This window comes from Temnothorax curvispinosus, unplaced genomic scaffold (genome assembly GCF_003070985.1).
Source record: "Temnothorax curvispinosus isolate PA1 unplaced genomic scaffold, ASM307098v1 QBEX01002996.1, whole genome shotgun sequence".
NCBI lineage: Eukaryota > Metazoa > Arthropoda > Insecta > Hymenoptera > Formicidae > Temnothorax > Temnothorax curvispinosus.
The window spans coordinates 98690-118030 of NW_020212776.1; the positions used below are offsets into that span (position 1 = coordinate 98690).

At 36.6% G+C, this 19341-nt stretch overlaps 2 protein-coding genes across 4 annotated transcripts in view; one reads left to right on the forward strand and one right to left on the reverse strand.

Annotated features, from left to right (window-relative positions):
* Window positions 1–430: 430 nt before the first annotated feature.
* Window positions 431–6064, reverse strand: LOC112452169 (cathepsin L1). 2 transcript variants are annotated; one of them, XM_025012261.1, is made up of 6 exons: window positions 6048–6064; window positions 5157–5581; window positions 4468–4644; window positions 3927–4286; window positions 2351–2511; window positions 431–776 (listed from the first exon to the last, which is right to left on the reverse strand). In XM_025012261.1, the coding sequence occupies exons 2-6, from the start codon at window positions 5289–5291 to the stop codon at window positions 581–583; spliced, it is 1029 nt and encodes a 342-aa protein (XP_024868029.1). In that variant the 5' UTR covers window positions 5292–5581; window positions 6048–6064; the 3' UTR covers window positions 431–580. The 2 variants fall into 2 exon arrangements, with proteins under 2 accessions (XP_024868029.1, XP_024868028.1); XM_025012260.1 differs by lacking the exon at window positions 6048–6064 and having other exon boundaries at window positions 5157–5667.
* A 190-nt stretch (window positions 6065–6254) lies between these two features.
* Window positions 6255–19341, forward strand: part of LOC112452167 (transcription factor EC) — a 68153-nt gene continuing 55066 nt past the window's right edge. The window contains exon 1 of one of the 2 annotated variants that reach the window (XM_025012257.1): window positions 6255–7101. In XM_025012257.1, the coding sequence (XP_024868025.1) occupies window positions 6914–7101 (188 nt within the window). In that variant the 5' untranslated portion in view covers window positions 6255–6913. Of the gene's footprint in view, window positions 7102–15623; window positions 16103–19341 lie in introns of those variants that run through there. The other variant, XM_025012256.1, reaches the window with a different exon arrangement.

Here is a 19341-nt window from a genome sequence, read left to right on the forward strand (position 1 = left end):
TCCTCTCTTCCTCTGTCTCTTACGGAAATGCCATGGCGATATGTCCCGGTTAGCCGTGTACTTCGTCTTTGGATAGAATTTTCGATCGGGCACAGTCTCCACGTTCCTATCGTGCCGTGGTTGTACGGTTCGATTAAATTTCCCCGGGATCCTGTGTGGTTACGGAAGTCTGGTATCTGGCATTCGAGCGTCCGTCCTGCGGTCAGTGGCTGTTATGTAATAAATGTTCGGCGATCCTTAGTAATTGCCCGAAGTTTAATCGTTTGAATACATGTAATCTTTGATCTTACAACGGTGGAAGACTGATAGCAATGTGGCAAATAGAATTATTGAACTTGCTACTTATTTACATTTTTATTATTTCTTTTTTCATTTTAAGCACATGGCTATAAGAATAGGATAGGAATATAGGTAAAGTAGAAAATATGTATATGGGAAAATAATATTTGTTTCGATGGATAATTGCCACAAATACCAATCGATTTATCGCAATTTGTTCCAAATATAAAAATCAATATACATTTTTTTCTGAGGTTTGCGAGAGTTTGCCGATAACATTCTAGAGAAATGGATCTCATTGTCAAACTTTCACATAAGCTGCATAGTTTGCTACGCCACAACGATTTTTGTTTCTTGCCAGCCGCATATAGCCTTTTTCTCCCCAACTAGCGCCCCACCAATTCTTCAGGATCCATTCGGTTGGCGTATATCCGACGACGAGCATCGCGTGATTCACCATATCCGAACTGCATTGATGATCGTCATAAACGCCTTTGCTATGAATGGAAATACTGATTAATAAACTTTCTTATATAATTTAAATACATATATTATTGCATACATATGTATTGCATACATACATATGTTATTGCTGAATAAACATGATAATTATCATTAATAGAGAAAAAAATTAGAATCGGACGATCTGTTTCGCGAGCAAAACATTTCGACGTATGTCAAATCTGATACGAAGATTGCTATAAAGAAAGAAAAAGAGAGAAATACATTGCGCGAGAAAGACATTTTCTAGTTAGAGGATGTGAATAACCAACATTGAACTTGTGTGAACTATTATACATATATACAAGTCCATGCAATCATTAATGCATTACGTTAGCGTATTGATATCGCGTGTTTGCGATCGGCATCCTGTATTTATTTAAAACTTTGCGGAATAACATCTCGGGGCATCAATGGCACTTCCGTTTGTCACGAGTGGCAAACGATTTCCATGATTTCTCGCGGGTATTTATTGTTCGCCAGAAATGAACAATGGGAGGAAATAGTCGCGGCTTGGCATTGTCTGGTCCCTTTAGAATAATACGAGTTCAATGACTGATCGGTAGAATGCTTCGGCGCTTCGAATGAATGAGAGTCACCCGTATCGACAGTAAGCTAAGGGTTATCAAGTGATTGGACCAATTTCTACGCTGGTATCTTCGACGGGGGGGTCTGGGCAAAATTTCCAATCATCTCGCTTTTCATATAAATGTTGCACACATAATGCCGAAATTTTGATTATCGTATCAGGAGTTTACAGTCAGAGGGCTACATTTGAATGAATAATTTAATATTTATACGAATTCGTATACCTACATACGAATACGAATACATATAATATATTTGATCAAATATTATTATTTAAGTTTTTATTTTTATGTCGTGAATATTTGAATACCTGAGAATTCATTAATAAATGATGCAAGCTTTAATTAATATACGTTGGATAAAGAACCTACAAAACAATCTGAATAATAATTTCTCTTTCCACGATTAAAAGATTTGATAACAAATTTGTTGTGTAATAATTTAAATATCGGACACAATATTGGAAATATTAATGAGTTGCGAGATGAGTTTAACTTGAAATAAATGCGTATTTGTGTATTGATAATAATAATTGGCTGTAATCAAAGATGTAGATCCGGATCAAATCGACAATATTTATTTGCGCGGTTTCTTGAGAAACACCAAATATTGGTGAAACTTGACTAAAATATCAACTGCATATTTATTGCCGGATTACGAGCTATCTGAGCGAAAAAAAATTGTTTGTCACTGCCGTTCGTTGGTTATCGGTAGAATTTTTTCGAATTTACGTCGAATGCATCGCAATTCGTATTGTTGTTTTATTCTCCCCAATTCGATCAGTCGATCCATAAATGCTGGAAATTATAATGAGTGCAATATTTTTGCGGGTTTGTGCAATAAATAGCAGATGTCTAAAATTATCACATATATTTCTTGAACGCGGCACGTTTGTCGGCGATTCGTGCGAACGTCATTTGCTCGTTAGTGGTAATTTACACGGGCGCGTTTTTTTCAGTGCAAATAAAAATATGTTACTCACTGATAAAGCTGGAATGTTTTTGGACTGGCATTTATGGAAGCGGCTATGGGACCGATTGTCGCCACTGCTATTTCTAGAGCCTTCTCATCCCGTGCCGGCAGAATTGCCCATGAAGTTATATTGACGACACTCAGGTCCTTCTGAAATTGGCATTCTCCTTGCTAGAATAATTCGAGTTACAAGCGTTAAAATTATTGGACTCTTATTAATAGCGAAACATATATACTTATATAATAAATATTATAAATATAATATAATAAAAACAATAATAAAAGTATAATATAGTAACTTATAATACAATTTAACTATTTTCAATAAAAATTTGTTTTTGCGTTACGATGAAACACAATTGCTTTTAAAATGTTTTAAACACACCAAAATTAAGCTTTTGTTTTTAAAGTGCATAATTAAGATTTACTTTATCATAACATTATTAGAGATTATCGTTATTATTGGAATAGCTATTGATATTACTGACATAAAAATATACGAAGCTATTTAATTTCTGCGTGCATATGAACTGACGTCTGTTAAAGGAAACATGACGAAACAAAAAGAAATAGATAACTTTCGAAGAAAAATAAGACAGTTTTACGTCAATCCATTAACAAGTTGATGCGTTTTGTTTTTGATTGAAGGCGAAGTAATAAACAGGCACAAGATACGCTCGAATTTATTTAAACGAAATCGATAGAATAATATTGCTATTAATTATACAGGAAATGAGTTTAATAGGAAAAGATTGACAATCAACATCCGATAGAACTTTGTCCACTAATGTTTGTCGACACTTTTAAATTGGAGCGTGTCAGTTACACGCGATTGGTTGCATCAGCCAAACTTCGTATTTGTGACATCGTGGTTTTAAATTAAGTCAGCCTGGTCAGATATAAGCGCGTTTATTTTTTATTGCAAGTGAAAGAATAATAGTCGTACACTTTCTTAAAATTCTATGAAGCATTTGGCTCTCGCGCTGCTCACTCGTATGAAACGTATATAAAGTATATTTACTATTAATAGAGGAGCTGGCAGAGTCATCGTCACGGAGCCATTCATATTACGGAAGTTTATCACGTTAACGTGACTGGCATAATTCGGATTCTCCTCGCCAAAATTTTCCACAAATTTTCTGACATTTCTGGCGGAGACCCGCGAAGTGTCAGAAATAATGAAAGAAACCTTGACGTTTACCTATCTCTTTATTGCGATAATTAAATTCGCACTGTCAGCGCCTTCGCTCGTAGTCGCTAATAATGTATTATGGTCACAGTAAAAATTAAGAAATTCAAGTCTCTCAATTTGGCATTATTAGAATGTATAGCACTGCGATTCTATAAATTTTTACGACTGATTAATCATCGCCAATAATAAAAAAAATTTACGTGGCTGTCAGGTATAAGATTTTTTCGAAAAAGAATGCAGAAATTCTCTTTGTACATTAAAGTTTAAAGGCGCCGAACATTTTATAATGCTTTGCAAATGCGAAAGCGATTCAAGAGTTACGTTTTATAAACGGTGCTCCGATGGAATATTGTGTATATTGTACGCTCGACAGTTAGAAAAGTGCAGTGCGTACCTCGGCGTTGTAGGGATACGTGGATCTAGCCATGAGACCTTTCGACTTTTCCAAATATTTCAAAGTGTTCCTAAGGGAACCGCCGGTGCAGCCGAGGTTGCCGGTTGACGTGCTGCAATCTACCAGCTGTTGTGCGCTCAAGGGTAGCAACATGCCGGTCTGCTTAAAAATTTGTCCCTCTATACTTTCCGCGATTGAGTAAGCATAACAACTCCCGCAGCTCCGTTGGTTCACGGGCGAAGTGACGAAACCGTATTCGCGCCAATCCAAACGTGCTGGTATGTCGCGAGGATTTTTTAACACCGCCGATACTATCGGTTCGGTCGGCAGTCGGCGTCTTCGACTTGGCATTAGTTTCACCTGAGGAAAATTGGCAGAAAGAGACGTTGTCGGAGCGATTTTAGTGTCATTTATATTTTGTGGTGAATTATAATGTTCGTGATAGAGAATTGTGATTTTTAAAGATGTTATTTAAAGATCAAGGGCTTCGACGGGAAAACAGAGAGAGAAAAAGATGACATTTATATTATTAATTACGAACCATTTCGCGCATATATTGTCGAGTGCTGAGATCGGCAATATGATTATCCCGCAATGTATAACTGTGATGTCCTGCGGCGGCCAGTAGATTGTGCTTATAAATTTCCACGAGATTTTGCTCCCAAGCCGCTCTCCTCACATTTTCCAGATTTCTTGTATACGTCTTATTAAACTGCGTCTGTTCAAACGCGATAAAATGTGATTTGCATGACATACTTTGCATAGGACGAGGTCAGGATCTATTTATTACAGACTTTGCAACACCATTTATAAAACATATGTTCTCGTTATTATTAGACATATGAATAGAGTCTTAATGATTTCAATTTTAAATTAGGCTCAATTGCTGAATTAATGTTGATTAAGATTAAGAGCATTAATGGATCTATGGATTAATTTTATAATCAACGTTATTGTAATAATTAATTAACGTTGAACAGAATACGCTTTATCTCATATTAATGTGTTTGATATATACACATTATTAACAAGTAATATAATTAAAAGGACGTTTTATTACATTTTACATATTTTAAACAATTTTTGTTTAAAAAATAATTAATAATTATGAAAGGAATTAAAAATTCATGGAGTAATTTTTGATGAAAGAAACTCAATATAGTGATTTATAAACATGCATTCGAAATGTCAGCCTTTCAGAATATTTCTATTGTTTTAAGGACATGTTACCTTATAGGTTCGCCAATAATCGTCCAGCTTTTCCGAAATATTTGACGGTAAAGTATCCCCATTGAACGGTTGAATCGCGCGTATCCCAGGCAAGATTAATATCATGACCAGCGTCGCGCACAATCGTGAGCACATGGCGACTCACGGCGAGTAATTTACAGTCCCTAATTAATTCAGGCGGCAGACCCGAGCAGTGAATATCTTGACGTACCTTACGATACTGCATGAAGTCATAATGTGTAGTAACGATCAGTGTCAGCACATTCTGTGAATTACATCACCGGACAATCGTTGTGCTGATGTATGTTTATTTCATCAAATATATATGTTCAATGCCATGTTTTCGGGACTGGTGTCTTTTTTTCAAGCATTCGTGTTTGTGTCGCGCTTTGGTATAAGTAATTGAACAGTTCTTGGAATGATAACTAATTGAAAAGGAAAATAATTTACAATTATTATAATATGCTATATACATACGAAGCAATTTGACAATCGAATACGTTTTCGAATATTAATTTGAGAGAGAACAGCTTCTTCTTTTGTCCAAACAATGCTGTACAAAACATCATGTGTTATTAAGATAAATTATATTAAATGTTATCAATAATATAAATTATAAAAGTTTTTTAGAGTAATCTTACATCGCAATACACCGTTGTGTGTATAATTTATTTTATGGTCATTTAATTAATCCAAAACAGCGCTCAAGGATTGTTGTAATATTTCAAAGCACGTTTGAGATTAGGTATAAATGAAATATATTATTTTCCATTCGTAATATAAATCTCAAAAAATATATACGAGAGCAAGTAAAATCTTAAATGAAGGTACCGAGAGATATGTCAAGGTATGGAAAACGAATATATTATTTTCATTTATTGTTTCGTTAACTTTTTATCGATTTTCGCGAAGGTAATTGCGAAAGCTGGAAGATTGTTTCGCCGAGCTTATCCACTTCAAAGGATGCCGCCGGTCGGCACGTTTCCGCGAGATGGCGGGAGTCGTAAGTCAAACGCGAAACCTCCGCGGCAGCGGCCGCGGCGCGGCGGTCCGGGCCGGGACGGCCGGACGGTCCGCGTAGTACCGATACGCGCGCGCGTCACGCTCGTCTTGTCGCGCACTCGCGCTGTCGGCTGCTTGCGTTCGCGTTCGCGCTCATCTTTCCACGAAACGTCGCGTTGCCGTTGCCGCAGTCGTTGCCGCCTGCGCCGAGATAAATCGCGAGGGAACGCGCGCGAGAGCCGCGAAGGGGCGATGGAACGCGCGTCGCAGCAGAGGAGGAACGTCACGGATCCGCGCACGCGTGCACGCGCGGCCGCCGTCGCGAACGCTAACAACTCGCGCGAGAACTCTTGACACTTGCGCAAAATGGGAGTTCCTTCGCGGTGCTTGTGATCCATCAAAGAAAGGCGCGCCGTGATCCATCTCCCATACATTGCATCTTCCGCACGTCATTCTCTCCCGAAAGAAAACACGTCCCAACGATCCCAACGTTCGTCGTATCGTTCGTTTGCGACTCTTTCGTAACGCGTTTCTCTCCGAGAGCATATTCTTTTCTTTCTCTCTCTCTCTCTATCTCTCTCTCTCTTCGTCTCTACTCTCTCCACACTTCTTATCTATATCTCCGCTTCATCATCTTCCGTGGCGCGCCGACGCGCGTCCTCGCCCCGGCGCCGAAACTTTGGAGTACGCGCGTTCTCACGTTACCCGGCACGCCGCGATTCGTCTGCGCGCGGTACATTCGAAGCGTCGCGACGATGGACGAGTCCGGGGTCGATATGGGTTTCGATCTGATGGCCGCATTCGCCGTCACCGATCCGATCGCCCACCATGTCGCCGCTGGGGATTACGACGACGACTTCGAGCAGGCCCTCTCCCTCCTGTCAACCTCGACCAAGGAACTGATGTACTACGAGTTGAAAAGCCGCGCGCCTGACACCGGCAGGTACGTGAGTTCTGGCGCCGACGATAACTTGAAAAAAAAATATATATATCGTACTAGCACGAGATAACGAGGCGTATTCTGTTTGACATTGGCATTGTTAGTGGATGGTAGTAAAATTAATCCGTATAGATCCATTATATTCTTGATGCTATTAACATCGAGATTCGGCAATATGTGAATTGGAGAAATGATGCGATTATAACGAGGAAGAAATATAAATTACATCAATCATAATTATTGGACGTAAATTTTATGACATACGACAGTTAGACGGGATATATGCGTATCGATGTACAAACAAAAGGAGGCGGATAACTCCGGTTCCACAACTCATGTGGGAGTATATGTGTATACGCGCGAGAGAGACGCTTTTATTTGGAATACGATATCGCAAGGCTGCGGTACGCGAACGATTATAAAGCAGTATGAGAGATACCGGGACTTCATTATGAGTTGAAGAATTTTAATCTTTATCAGCAATTTATTCCACGCGTGTTTGTATGTGTTTCGATATTGTATGTAAATTTATCATAGGCAATGTTACGCGATATAAAAAAATAATTATATTAAATGATCAAGTAATATCTGAATCTTTTATTGAATTTTAAATATGCTACTTTAATAATATGTTTTAATATTAACACAAATTAATTAAATCTCTAAATCTTCGCGAATACCTTTAAAACTTGAAATTGCATTTTGCAGAAAAATTAGTATAACTAACAATAAGTAATATATTAAAATTAAAGAAAATCGTTATATACCTTATGTACATTAAACACAGCGTAGTTGAAATCGATAATTATCGTTATAATAGAATAGCGTTATCTGATGAGCGCGATGATTTGATCGTTGTTATATTGAATGGCGATAAGCTGAGAAGAAACACGTGCGTATGAAACCACGTGGTTTTCGTAACGAGAAGTTTAAGATTGTATCATGTATAAGTAATGACAATGCTATTTAATTTGCATATGAATTTGTGTGTATTTTATGGAAGATATTTTGATTTTAAGATTTGGATGATAAGAAAATACAATTGCGAGAAAAAGAAAAGGACAGACAGAAGAATAATTATTATATTTATCATACAAAAGGAGAGTTGTGTTATCATAATAAAATTATGCGGTGTTAAAATGAGGTAACCGGAAGTTTTTAATAAAATAATTAAATCGTACTGTTGTAGATATTAGAATGATAAGCTTTTTGAATCAATGAGCTTACAACGTCATTTTTATCATTGGATGTAAACATCCTTTATGATAATCGCCACGTCACCGATAATTTTTGGAAAATGGAATTATAGATATTTGATGACACATAGTAACAACATATCGAGCACATGATTTTACTGTGTATCAGTAATTTACCAATCTCACGAATTCATGTTAAAGATTTAAAAAATTTTTAAATCTTTTATTAGTTAAATGCGACATATTCAAATATATAATTAATCATGATTCTTAAATACATTTGAATCATGTACATAAGTTATCTAATCGCATTACAAATAGAGGATATATAAAAATAGTATAGCATACCAGCAGGAGGAAACATTCTCGAGGAATTGATAGAATACTTTTATAAAGTTATAAAAATTTTTCGTATTTTAATTATCTAAAATATTTTTAACCAATTGAAGGAAACAAATTCTTCATATCTTTATATAAATTGCTCAATTCTGTAATATTTCTGCAACTTTTCCGGAGGTATTGTTTATAGTGACATTGTTATTTAGTGACAGGCAATATTCCTTTCTAGATGCTCGCTGTTGCTTTTGATCTTATTGTTAGATTACTGTCCTTTGTGAAGACATTGAAATAAGATCGTGTAAGAGAGCGAAAATAGAATCGTTGAGAAAACGAAAGTGGAGACGAATGATGGATATTTGACACGCGCGTGCATTAAATTTATCAATTCTTATATTCTGCGTAGCGAGTAAAACGCCGGCATGCAGTTTGCAAGTTTATTATACAAACTGGCAACTCATTTGCTATTCGCAGTCTCTTAAAATTGTTTTTAATTGAGATACAGTTTTCGAAAAAAGATTTTTTTACCGTTTAGTATTCGATAGATAGTGGTCCATCGCTTGAAGCGAGAGCCACATATATGTTTACATACTGCGTACACATAGGAAAAAAAAAAACAAAAGAGATTTCTATTCCAATTTTGAGTGCAAAATCGAATCAAATCCAATCAAACCTTGCACGTGCTCGGTTTTTGACAAGAATCGAAACGTGTCGGGGTAATAACTACAAAAATGCATTGTCTACGTTATAGTTATATCTTTCGGGAAAATAAAGTTAAAAGTAAACTAAAAGATCGAAAACATTATTTCTCCAAATAATTTTTCCGATTTTGCCGCTACACGTTGAACAACGTGAACGCGTCTCTTGTGGTCAGGCTTTTAACTTTTAAATGGCATTTAAAGGGGCAAATCGTTAGTCATGAATCTATCAACGAGACAACACGTATAAAGCATCTCGTTCGTTTGGAGAGAATAGCGAGCAATGGCAGTAACAAGCGATCGTGATTGGTAATCGTGATCTTCAAGGAAACCACTCGTCTCCACTTTGATTAACAGTCTATGCATCTTGCATACTGGCATTAGACTCTCGGATGATCCAGTGATCCGCGATTCCTCGCAGTGTCGGGCTCCACGGTGAAGCTACCGCGAATATCAACTTTCACAGTCTCGAGTTTGCTCGGGGTGCTCGAATTGCGCCCGAAAGTTCTCGCGCCTAATCAGCTTCATCCGCCGGGCGTTAATTGATTCCTGTGGAGAAGGCAACACAAGCTCAAGCTAAAATTTCAATTATACATACGGTAGACGCTGTAGCGAGTGATCGTCTGAGGCACTCTAAGGAATATTACTAGGGTCCTTTCAAATTTTCTGCTAGATGAGAATGTTATTCTGCATGCATATGTATTAAAAGTCGAATAAAGTTTTGATCTTACGTTAGCGATTTCAACGATCGGAAATTTACTGTTTACTGTTTCGGTTATGACGTTGATCTCTCGTGACAATCTACGATATGACAGTTTACGTGACACGGACGACGTATTGATCGTTTTCAGATAACGCGTTATGAATTGGCCACGCGGATACACATTAATGCGAATGTATAATAATCTTCGATTTCCGGCTGATATATTGGGAGAAGTTTAATCTTACATCAATAATCTTTCGAAAAATAACGAAATGTATGTCTAAGTGCTGTTAACGATAAACAATGCTGACGAATGCATCGTGAGGCATCGCCAGATCAATGACACAATGAATGTTTTATCACTCGAAAAAATACAATTGAGCGAAAAAAGGATGGTGTTGCAATACGTATTGCAGGCATTAGATAATGTTGGAGAAACGAAGGTAGGGATAAGAGAGATAGAAAGAGGCGTTGATAAGTCATTTCGCGGATTATTATCTTCGAATTTTGCTTACGTCATCTTGCGAGGTATCTAGATAGGTTTGACCTTCGGTTTTATTACGTCCATGTCTGTATTGCGGAAGGTAGGGGTTCCGAGGGATCAATGATCTTCTTGATAGAAGCAATCAGCAAAAGTAGAAGACGAAGTGCCATTTCGTAAGTACGTTTGAAGAACAACCTCCGTTCGCTCATGGAACTCCAGCGCGGAGATAGGTATCAACGTCTTTGATATATTTTTCATTCGATGCCAGTATAGAAGGAGAGAGAAATTAAAATTTTTAAAAGACCGCGCAATCTTTTAAGTTATTAGTACTATTATTTCTGTAACTAGGCTGATTGGTTTACATATAAATCATTAGATTAATTTTACTAATTGGTTCTGAATTATATTCTGTCAGCAATTTTGTCTGAAATAGAGCATCAGAATATCGATATGCGAGGTTAAATAATCTTTATGTCAAGAAATGATATCTCTTAGAGTCTTAGTGCGAGTAATTATTAAATGTTATTAGTATAAACCTTGAGAAACGCTTCGTGACTTGATACGGTCCAGAGTATAAACTTAGTAAATCATATTTACTCATTATTGACATATAAATGTCGTGTGTTAAAAAACAGATTTTTTATCGGCAATTTAATTAAAGATCCCAATTTTCTGCACAATTTTTTAAATTTTATGATTACATATCTTGGAAAGTCATAAATTAGAATTTTGTTAAGATGATTCTAATTAAATTTTAATAGAAAATTGAATATTTATAATATTCAATTAATATCTAATATTTAATTTATTAATTAATTTAATTTATTATTTATTATTTACTTAATTTATTAATTGATTTATAATTAATATTTAATTTAATATGTAATACAAATACAATTACATTAATTTGTAATTCATTAAAATGTAATTTAATATGTAATATAAATACAAACCTCAGACATACACACATAATCAATGTTTGAGTGCTAAATGCGTGATATGAATATGCGCCAAGATGTTTGGTTTGACAGCTACCTCTGTCTAGAGCTACTTAAATTTTATCCTGTTTACTTTTCTCACTTTACGATCTCTATTTAGCAGTCGTCAAATTTTTTTGACAATATGCAACTTTTAGCGAAGCTATTTAAGTTATTTTTGTAATCATTAACGCTAGCAACGATATAATAGCAACATAAAAGTTATAAAAAATAATTTTGCATGTGAAAAATATTACTTATTTGTATCTATATTTTATTACGATCAATGATTTTAATTGCTTTATTATTTGTTCCAAGTCTTTTATTATATGTTTCAAAAAATATGTCCTGAGAGAGTTAATTTGCTTTAGCACAACGATATTTTTTGTAGAGTTTCTCATGTCGAAAGTACATTTTGTGAAAGATTCAACCGTTTAAGCAGTGCGGTTTTAGTCGCTGGCAGAGAAATTACGATGTCCGGAATCTTTCCTGGCGACAGTTTTAAAGCTAAAAACGGAATCCGACCCGCTTTTCATTTCCGAACTCCAGTTTCTGCGCATATTTTTCGATACAAATTAATCCTGTGTTGGTATTGAGGAAATCGCAATTTCTGGTGTTTTTAAAAGTAGGTACTCGACTGCGTGTAATAAAGGATTTTTAATTGTGATGTTATAAGAATAGTTCAAATATAATTTCTTTTTTTCGAATTCAATGATTAGTTTGTAATTAACTTTTTATTTTATTTTCTCTTTATCGATAAAATTTAAACATTGTCTGAAACAAAATATGGCGTTAGTAACAATAATACAAATAAAATAATATTAAACAGTCAGGTGATGGTATTTTAGTGATTTTTAACTATTTCTGTGAAATATTTTTATTGACGTGATTTTCTTGATTGAAATATTATCACTTAATTATAGGGATTAATTAAATCGCAATGCAGTGTGTGGAATTCTAGAGTTTTATGATCATGTTTTCGATGCAAATATACAATAAATGTGATGGCTTTTGTTGATACAGTGGGCAATGAAAATCTCTAAAAACTGATTCCACTGGTTTTTTCCACTTATCAAGGACATATCCATTCGTAAAGTTGTCGCAAGTTTCTTGCCTCATAAATTGCGCGTATTGCTTATTAACTTTTTTAGCTTTTGACTATTTTGCGTGAAGAAAGATATTAGACAGCTATTTTTGTTAATTAAATTTAGAATTTGATTTTTTCTTCTGATTTATTCATGATACTGTACATATCATTGACACAGCTTTGTCAATCTCGCACGATTTGATTGTGTTAACTATGTTTGCGGACTCCTCGTCACAGACGATTGAATGTGATGAGTACTATGCCTACGAATGTCGTGCGTCATCAGCGAGCGCGATAATGATTTCGGTACGCCGAGTGTTTTGTTTTAGAGACGCATTCCATCTTTGTCATATAGTCTATAGTCCAAGAGTTTTTTTTTCTTCCGTTATGGTTATGAAAGTTTGAATATATACGAGTATTAATTTATTTCATTGCGTATTTATTGCAATAACGATATTAATGATGATAATGATGATGATAATGACGCGAATATTAATGCAAATAATAATAGCAAAAAGTAAGTCTAAATAAATATTTTATTAATCCTTAGCTCTCTTTCGTTGAGCCATAGCTCGTAATTTGATTTTCTTAATTGCAGTATTGACTAGGAATCAATTAAATCGTAATGTGACAAGACTCTGAATTTGTGCGATTGTACTTTCGGTGCATGTGCATAATATATCCGATAGGCGTGCGTTGTAGCATGTTTCTTTCCGCGCAAAAGGCATGGCATTGGAGCCGGACCGACAAGAACGAGCTCCGCGAGACAATGCCGGCAGTACCGCGATGGAGTTCCTCTTTCTCTCTATCTCTTTTTCTCTTGCGGCATATGGATAGAAGAGGCTGCCACGAATCCGGCGCGAACCGGCTCGATACTCGCATTAGCCGGTGCAATGACTGGAAATTCCGATAAGTGCGCCCGTCGTCGTCGCCGTCACCGCTGCCTCGGAGCTCGCGAAAACGCGATACCGGATTCTTCAGTCACGACGACGACGAATTGTGCTTTTTTACGCGATGATGATTTTTCATTTTTTTTTATTTTTCAAGCTGTTTGCTCGCGCGACCGAACGCTCGCCGGCAGCTGTTCTTCGTCGTAAGTTACATAACGCATCTTCGAACGGATGAGTCGAGTCGCTGGTATAGTGTTCTCGTGTATGTTGTATGTGATGCAAGACGCGCACCTGTGTATGCACACGGCATCGTCGACAGTTTCGTGGAACTAGTTTAGACTTGATTGTATAGTTTAATATAATTTAAACATAATAAAATAAGCGTGACACGGATCGCATATAAATATAGTAAATACAAATAAATTCTAATTAAATAAAATAAATTAAAATCGAATAGATTGAATGGATCGATAGAAAGAGAATTAAGTTATAGCAGTTTCCATCACTGAATTGTCATATCTTCTTTATTTTCTTTTAATCAGAATCATGAATAAATTTCTCTTCTCTTCTATTCTCTATTCCCTATTCCCTATTCTATTAAAATCAACCAACTTATTTATATATATAACACTATTTTATATACAAAAGATTAATGTTGTTGTTGCTAATCAGAGCTTAACTTTTACTTTACCGCGGTGTATATTTCCAGCAAGATTTATGATCTAAATAGAACATCGTTGAAGTTGGTCAAGCATGGCACGCGCGCATAATAATAAATTAGAACTCGACGCGTGCGAGTGTAAACGGCATTTGTTACCGCGAGAGAGGAAGATGACACATTTTTCATCCGCTGTCGTAGAAGGAAAAAGGGTAAACAGCAAACGTATCACCGGATTCCCCTGATTCACATTCGCGAATGTAAATATGAACATAGAAATAGTGTCACTTTATTACAATTTTTTCGCGCGAGAATATATATTCTAAATTCAACATGTTGTAACACACGGTACGCGATACTACGTGCTTCGCGATACATTCAGCTGTTGCCTAACTGTAGTGCAGCATGATTATTACTTTTCTCTCCATAATTTTTAAATCGTGTTTTAAATTAAAATGAGAAATTGAAATAGTAAGAATTAGATTAAAACATTTATATTAACAATTTCTTTATTATTCTTATTGACCTATAAAACTCTATAATCTATATTATACCCATCTACAAAACTCAAACATTTTAAATCTATATTTACAAAGTTATCGTACTTAATTTCATACAAAACATTTGTGTGATACTATCTTTAGTTTCTATATACAATATTACTTATTGTTATTCACTTCTTCATATGCAAAATAAAACTTTTGTTCAAGTTTTAAATTGTTGCTACTACTCAGAATGAATAACAAATAGCTAAAATAATTTTGCTCGAAGCCGCAGATTGTACAAAAAATTAGAAGTCTGTTAGATGGTGATCGTGAAGTGAAGAAAATAAACGAAATACACTCTAAGTAGATTCAAATAGAAGGAGTCAGACCAAACACTTTGGTCTGGCGTATTCATACTACGCATTTAGCACTCAAAGCAGCATATATGTGTATGCTCCAACGTTTATCTGTTACATATTGACTAATTATTAATAATTTATTTGGGTATTTAATTAAATGAAATCAATTAATATATATACGTGTATTTTTTTTCATGTATATGCATAGAATCTACAATCAATCATTATATATAAATGCAAAGTTTATTTACTTATACTATATTTAGAGTCCTAATTAATATTCGAATAATTAGATTTTTAACTTCATAGTCTTATAATTTTTATATGTAAATCCGCTTGGCAACTTTGATATATATCTTTCTTTAAACGTCGCGCAGGATCAACGATCGCGAACAATTTTAGGAAAACGCCGCATGTCTCGCGACAATTTTCATGAGCGCCGAATCGTTTTCACGACGCCATATATCGAATGAAAATAAATACGTGCGCGTGGCGAGAGCGAGAGAGATCCGGCAGACGTCAGCTGTCTGTTCCTCGCGGAGGAGGAGAGCGAGATGAGGCAGGATCCGCGTTTAGAGCGTCTGTCGGTTACCTGGCGCTTCGTCATCGTCGCCGTCGTCGTCGTCGTTGTTGTTGGCGACGATGCTCCGGTTTTAGTAGTAGCGTCGCGACGCCCCAAGTCGGCCGATCCTCTCGCGCGTTTGCGCGTGCAAACGTGCGAAGCGACGCGATGCAAGGCGGTGGCGCGTCCGAGACCGCGCAGCAGATTGTCGAGTTCGAGGAGTTAGTATCGCGATTAGATCGTATTAACGACGTCGTCATTCGGCGTCCATCGACAACGACGACGACGACGTCGACGTCGGTGCCACCGCCGTCACCACCGGCACGAGCGTCGTTGCATCTCGCCGGCGTGACATCGTCCCTGCCTTACGATTGTCCCGTCGCGGATGCAACGCGTTCGCCCATCGGCGACGAGCAGCAACGGGTGCGCGTGCACCTCGGCATCGACGAGGATTTACGGATGATCCTCGAGATGGACCCGTCGATCGTCGACGGAAGCCTCGACCCTAGTTTGCCCGATAGCTATCCTAACGTGGCACAATCGTTGCGCGCCACGCGACCGCAAGGCTGGTACTGCACCGATCGAGACTAACTCCTTAGTGTCTGATGTTCGTGCGCATTATACAGTTATTTTATTTGCTGTTACTCTTAATCCATTGTGCAGGCATTTGCATTGCCTAGTATTGGACTTCCGTTAAAAAATTTCGGACACCTACTCAGAGCGCATTAATATTTTTGCATCGTATTAGAAAATATTTTACGCATCATGTGTATTACGTTATGATGGTTATACAATACTTATAACCATTTGTGTGTGTGTTCCCATTTATCATCTTGATTTTTAAGTGATGTAATCTGGGATGTTGATTGCAGATTTTATAAGCATTGCTATACTTATAGAGATATGACTGTACAGTGACTATTTGTGACTAATATCCTATAAAGACTAAAGATAGCACAGCTATTTTGACGGTTGCATGCGCGTGAAGTGAACAATATTTTTGTGTATCGATCACATAATTGCAAAACATTATATAATTCTGATTATACTGTGATTATATCATGTTTTCACTGTTCCTCGTTTTTCGTTATTGACTATTATATATTGAGAAAATATGTAATAAAAAATGAGATACCTCCTTCGAATTTTATTTATAGTTATTGCTTGCATTTTAATATCGCTGAAAACTTTTGAAGATTATTGGCAATCTTCACTAAATGTAAAATCTTAGTTCCGAAATGAAAACAGGGAATTTTTCATTAAAGACATTTAATTTATAGACTTCGATTTGTATATTGTGGTCTTTGTTTTACGGAAGAAACAATGCTAGGAGTACTTGGTAAGCAAATCACCAACGCAAATTACTTGTACAATTCGTTCTGCCTTGGTTTATCGGTAGCCGTTTACGTCGTCGTTATTTGTCAGTTTATAATCCACATCGTAGTTAACGTCGCGTATCGACTCCCACCGTTTCGAGACAAGGAACACCTCTTCCTGTTTCAAGCGCTCTGTACTTGATCGTGCACATCGCGTCTACGTCGATCGTAAACACTACGTCCAAATTTAAACGTCCTTGTTGCAGCAACTCGTCACTGAATCGCGAATCGCTCGTCTCTGCCCGCGATCTCGTCCGACTCTCGTCTCGTTGCGAGTAGCGAGTGTGGCGACGAGACAGCAGAAACGATGCAATGCGTTTTTGAAAGTGCGTCAGTGCGCCGAGCGAATTGCAATCAGGCCCCAATAAATCGCGCAATTACGTCAATGTTGACGTCTTCTGAAATCTTTTTTGTGTTCGTGAAAAACAAGGTTATAAGATCTTTCCGCTAAGTTCTTTGATTCCGGACCTTCAAACATTGTTGGCGATAGACGGTTTGTGATATTTTAGTGTTGACATCTTTATTACTTTCTGAACATCTTGCGATAATATATAGCAACTTGTGTGTTTATCTTGGACCATTACAAATATTTAAAATAGTTTTATATAGATTAATGGATATTTTCTTTTTATTATGAATTATCGAATATTTTTGATTATATCTTCGATATAAAATTGTACGAATAATATACCTTGAGAGTTATGATCAATTTCCACGTTTTGCTTTTGCGTTAATGGCAGAAAATCACTGAAAACCTGATAATAATTCCGAAGTAATTAATTGTAATATTACACTATCAGTAATATTACTACGGTACTCGAATAACGCCTCTCTGATAATCGATCCAAAAATTCTATCGAGGCTGAATGGTCCGATGTTAAATTTAGCTACGTTTACATTTAACCGAGCCTGTCATAACGTAACATAAACATTGTGCGCGGAAATTATCTGAATTTAACCATTCTCTCTCCCTGTACACGCTAGTATAAACGCCCACCGTCTCACCATCGATTATCGGTATGCGTAAAATACATCGTGTAACGTAGTTTCATACAATCGTGCACACGCGTCATAAATATTCAAACAATTTCACCGGTGGTGGCCATTGAGGAAAAGAGCGAAAGAGGAAAATTACGAGCGCCGTCGCTGGTAGAAGTTGAAAATGAATATGGAAGCTACGAAACCCCAATAATAGCTACGTATAAATTAACCAATATTTTTCCTTTCGAATAAAGGCAGGAAATGCAACGGCCGATTCATCGCACGCGTTAACTTGGCGCGCAAATTATCAAGTATTTTTCGCTTTCGGTTAAAATCAGACTGTACACGCGAGAAAATGTTAATGTATATACATCGAAATCCATATTGGTTCGCGTTTGGTTTTCTTACACGCGCGTTTTGCGCTGACACTTGGATCGGATCCAGATCGTAAACGCGCCTCCGACGCTCCGAGAACAAGTCGCGATTCAGCTTTAGTCGGAACTCGCGTTTTTAAGCCACTTATATATAGTAACGACACCATTTATATATAACCGGCGACAATCGTAGCCAATGACTTCGTGAATTTCAAGTAGACCTATAGCTCTAATTCGGTTATTTTTAGTGTAGTTGTAGACTATAGTTGCAGATTATCGCGTGTTATTTTTAATCCCGTCTTTCTCGAAGTCAATTGTATTAAAAGTAAACGATAAAAATACAAGCAGAAATCGTAGGAGTTAGACAAAAAATTAATTTGATAACACATTGGGATTAATAAAACATCAATATATTTCGTAAAAAACAAAATATCCGTGTTTAAATTATAAATTTCCAAATGCAGCATCTTATAATGTCATCATTTCTCAATTTTACACTCAGCCAAATACGAGTTTTGTTTCCCGTGGCCATTTTTGCTTCATGAATGTTACAGATCTAATCATATCCCGACAGTATATAATCATTCTGGTTAGCTCGTGCTTTTAACTCATACATTCATCATGAGCGACAGTCATAGCCTATGACTGTGCAAATTTCAGTTACAACCATCACTGTAATTAATCTACTTTTGCCGTAATAATAGTTTAGCATATATTTTCAGCCCTGATAATAGAGGAACAAAAACAAATAATTTTAAAAGAAAATCATTTCCATTAAGAGAAAAATCATTTTCCATGGGATATATTTCGTGAGAGAAATTAACTGATCTTTGTTCAAACTAAATAATTCATGTATACGCGATTAAATTACAGAAGTCGTGCCCAACGGTCATCTTTGTACCGTAAATGTTACGCTGACCGTATCGCGAATAATTTCTCGCTAAATCGCCTTGTCGCACGGGCTAATTACGTCGCGCGCGCGTGCCGGTCGCCATTCGCACGACCTTGTTCCTGATTTTCGTCCAGGGGCTTTCGATTACCTTCCCCGGTTCCGCTATTGTAAGCGAGAATGGTAAC

Coding starts and splice junctions, on each gene's coding strand:
- LOC112452169 (XM_025012261.1), bottom strand. CDS start 5,291: ATGTGCTCACGATTGTGCGCGACGCTGGTCATGATATTAATCTTGCCT. Junction 4,645..5,156: donor ATTATTGGCGAACCTATAAG/GTAACATGTCCT, acceptor GCGTTTGAACAG/ACGCAGTTTAATAAGACGTA. Junction 777..2,350: donor AAAACATTCCAGCTTTATCA/GTGAGTAACATA, acceptor TTCCATTCATAG/CAAAGGCGTTTATGACGATC.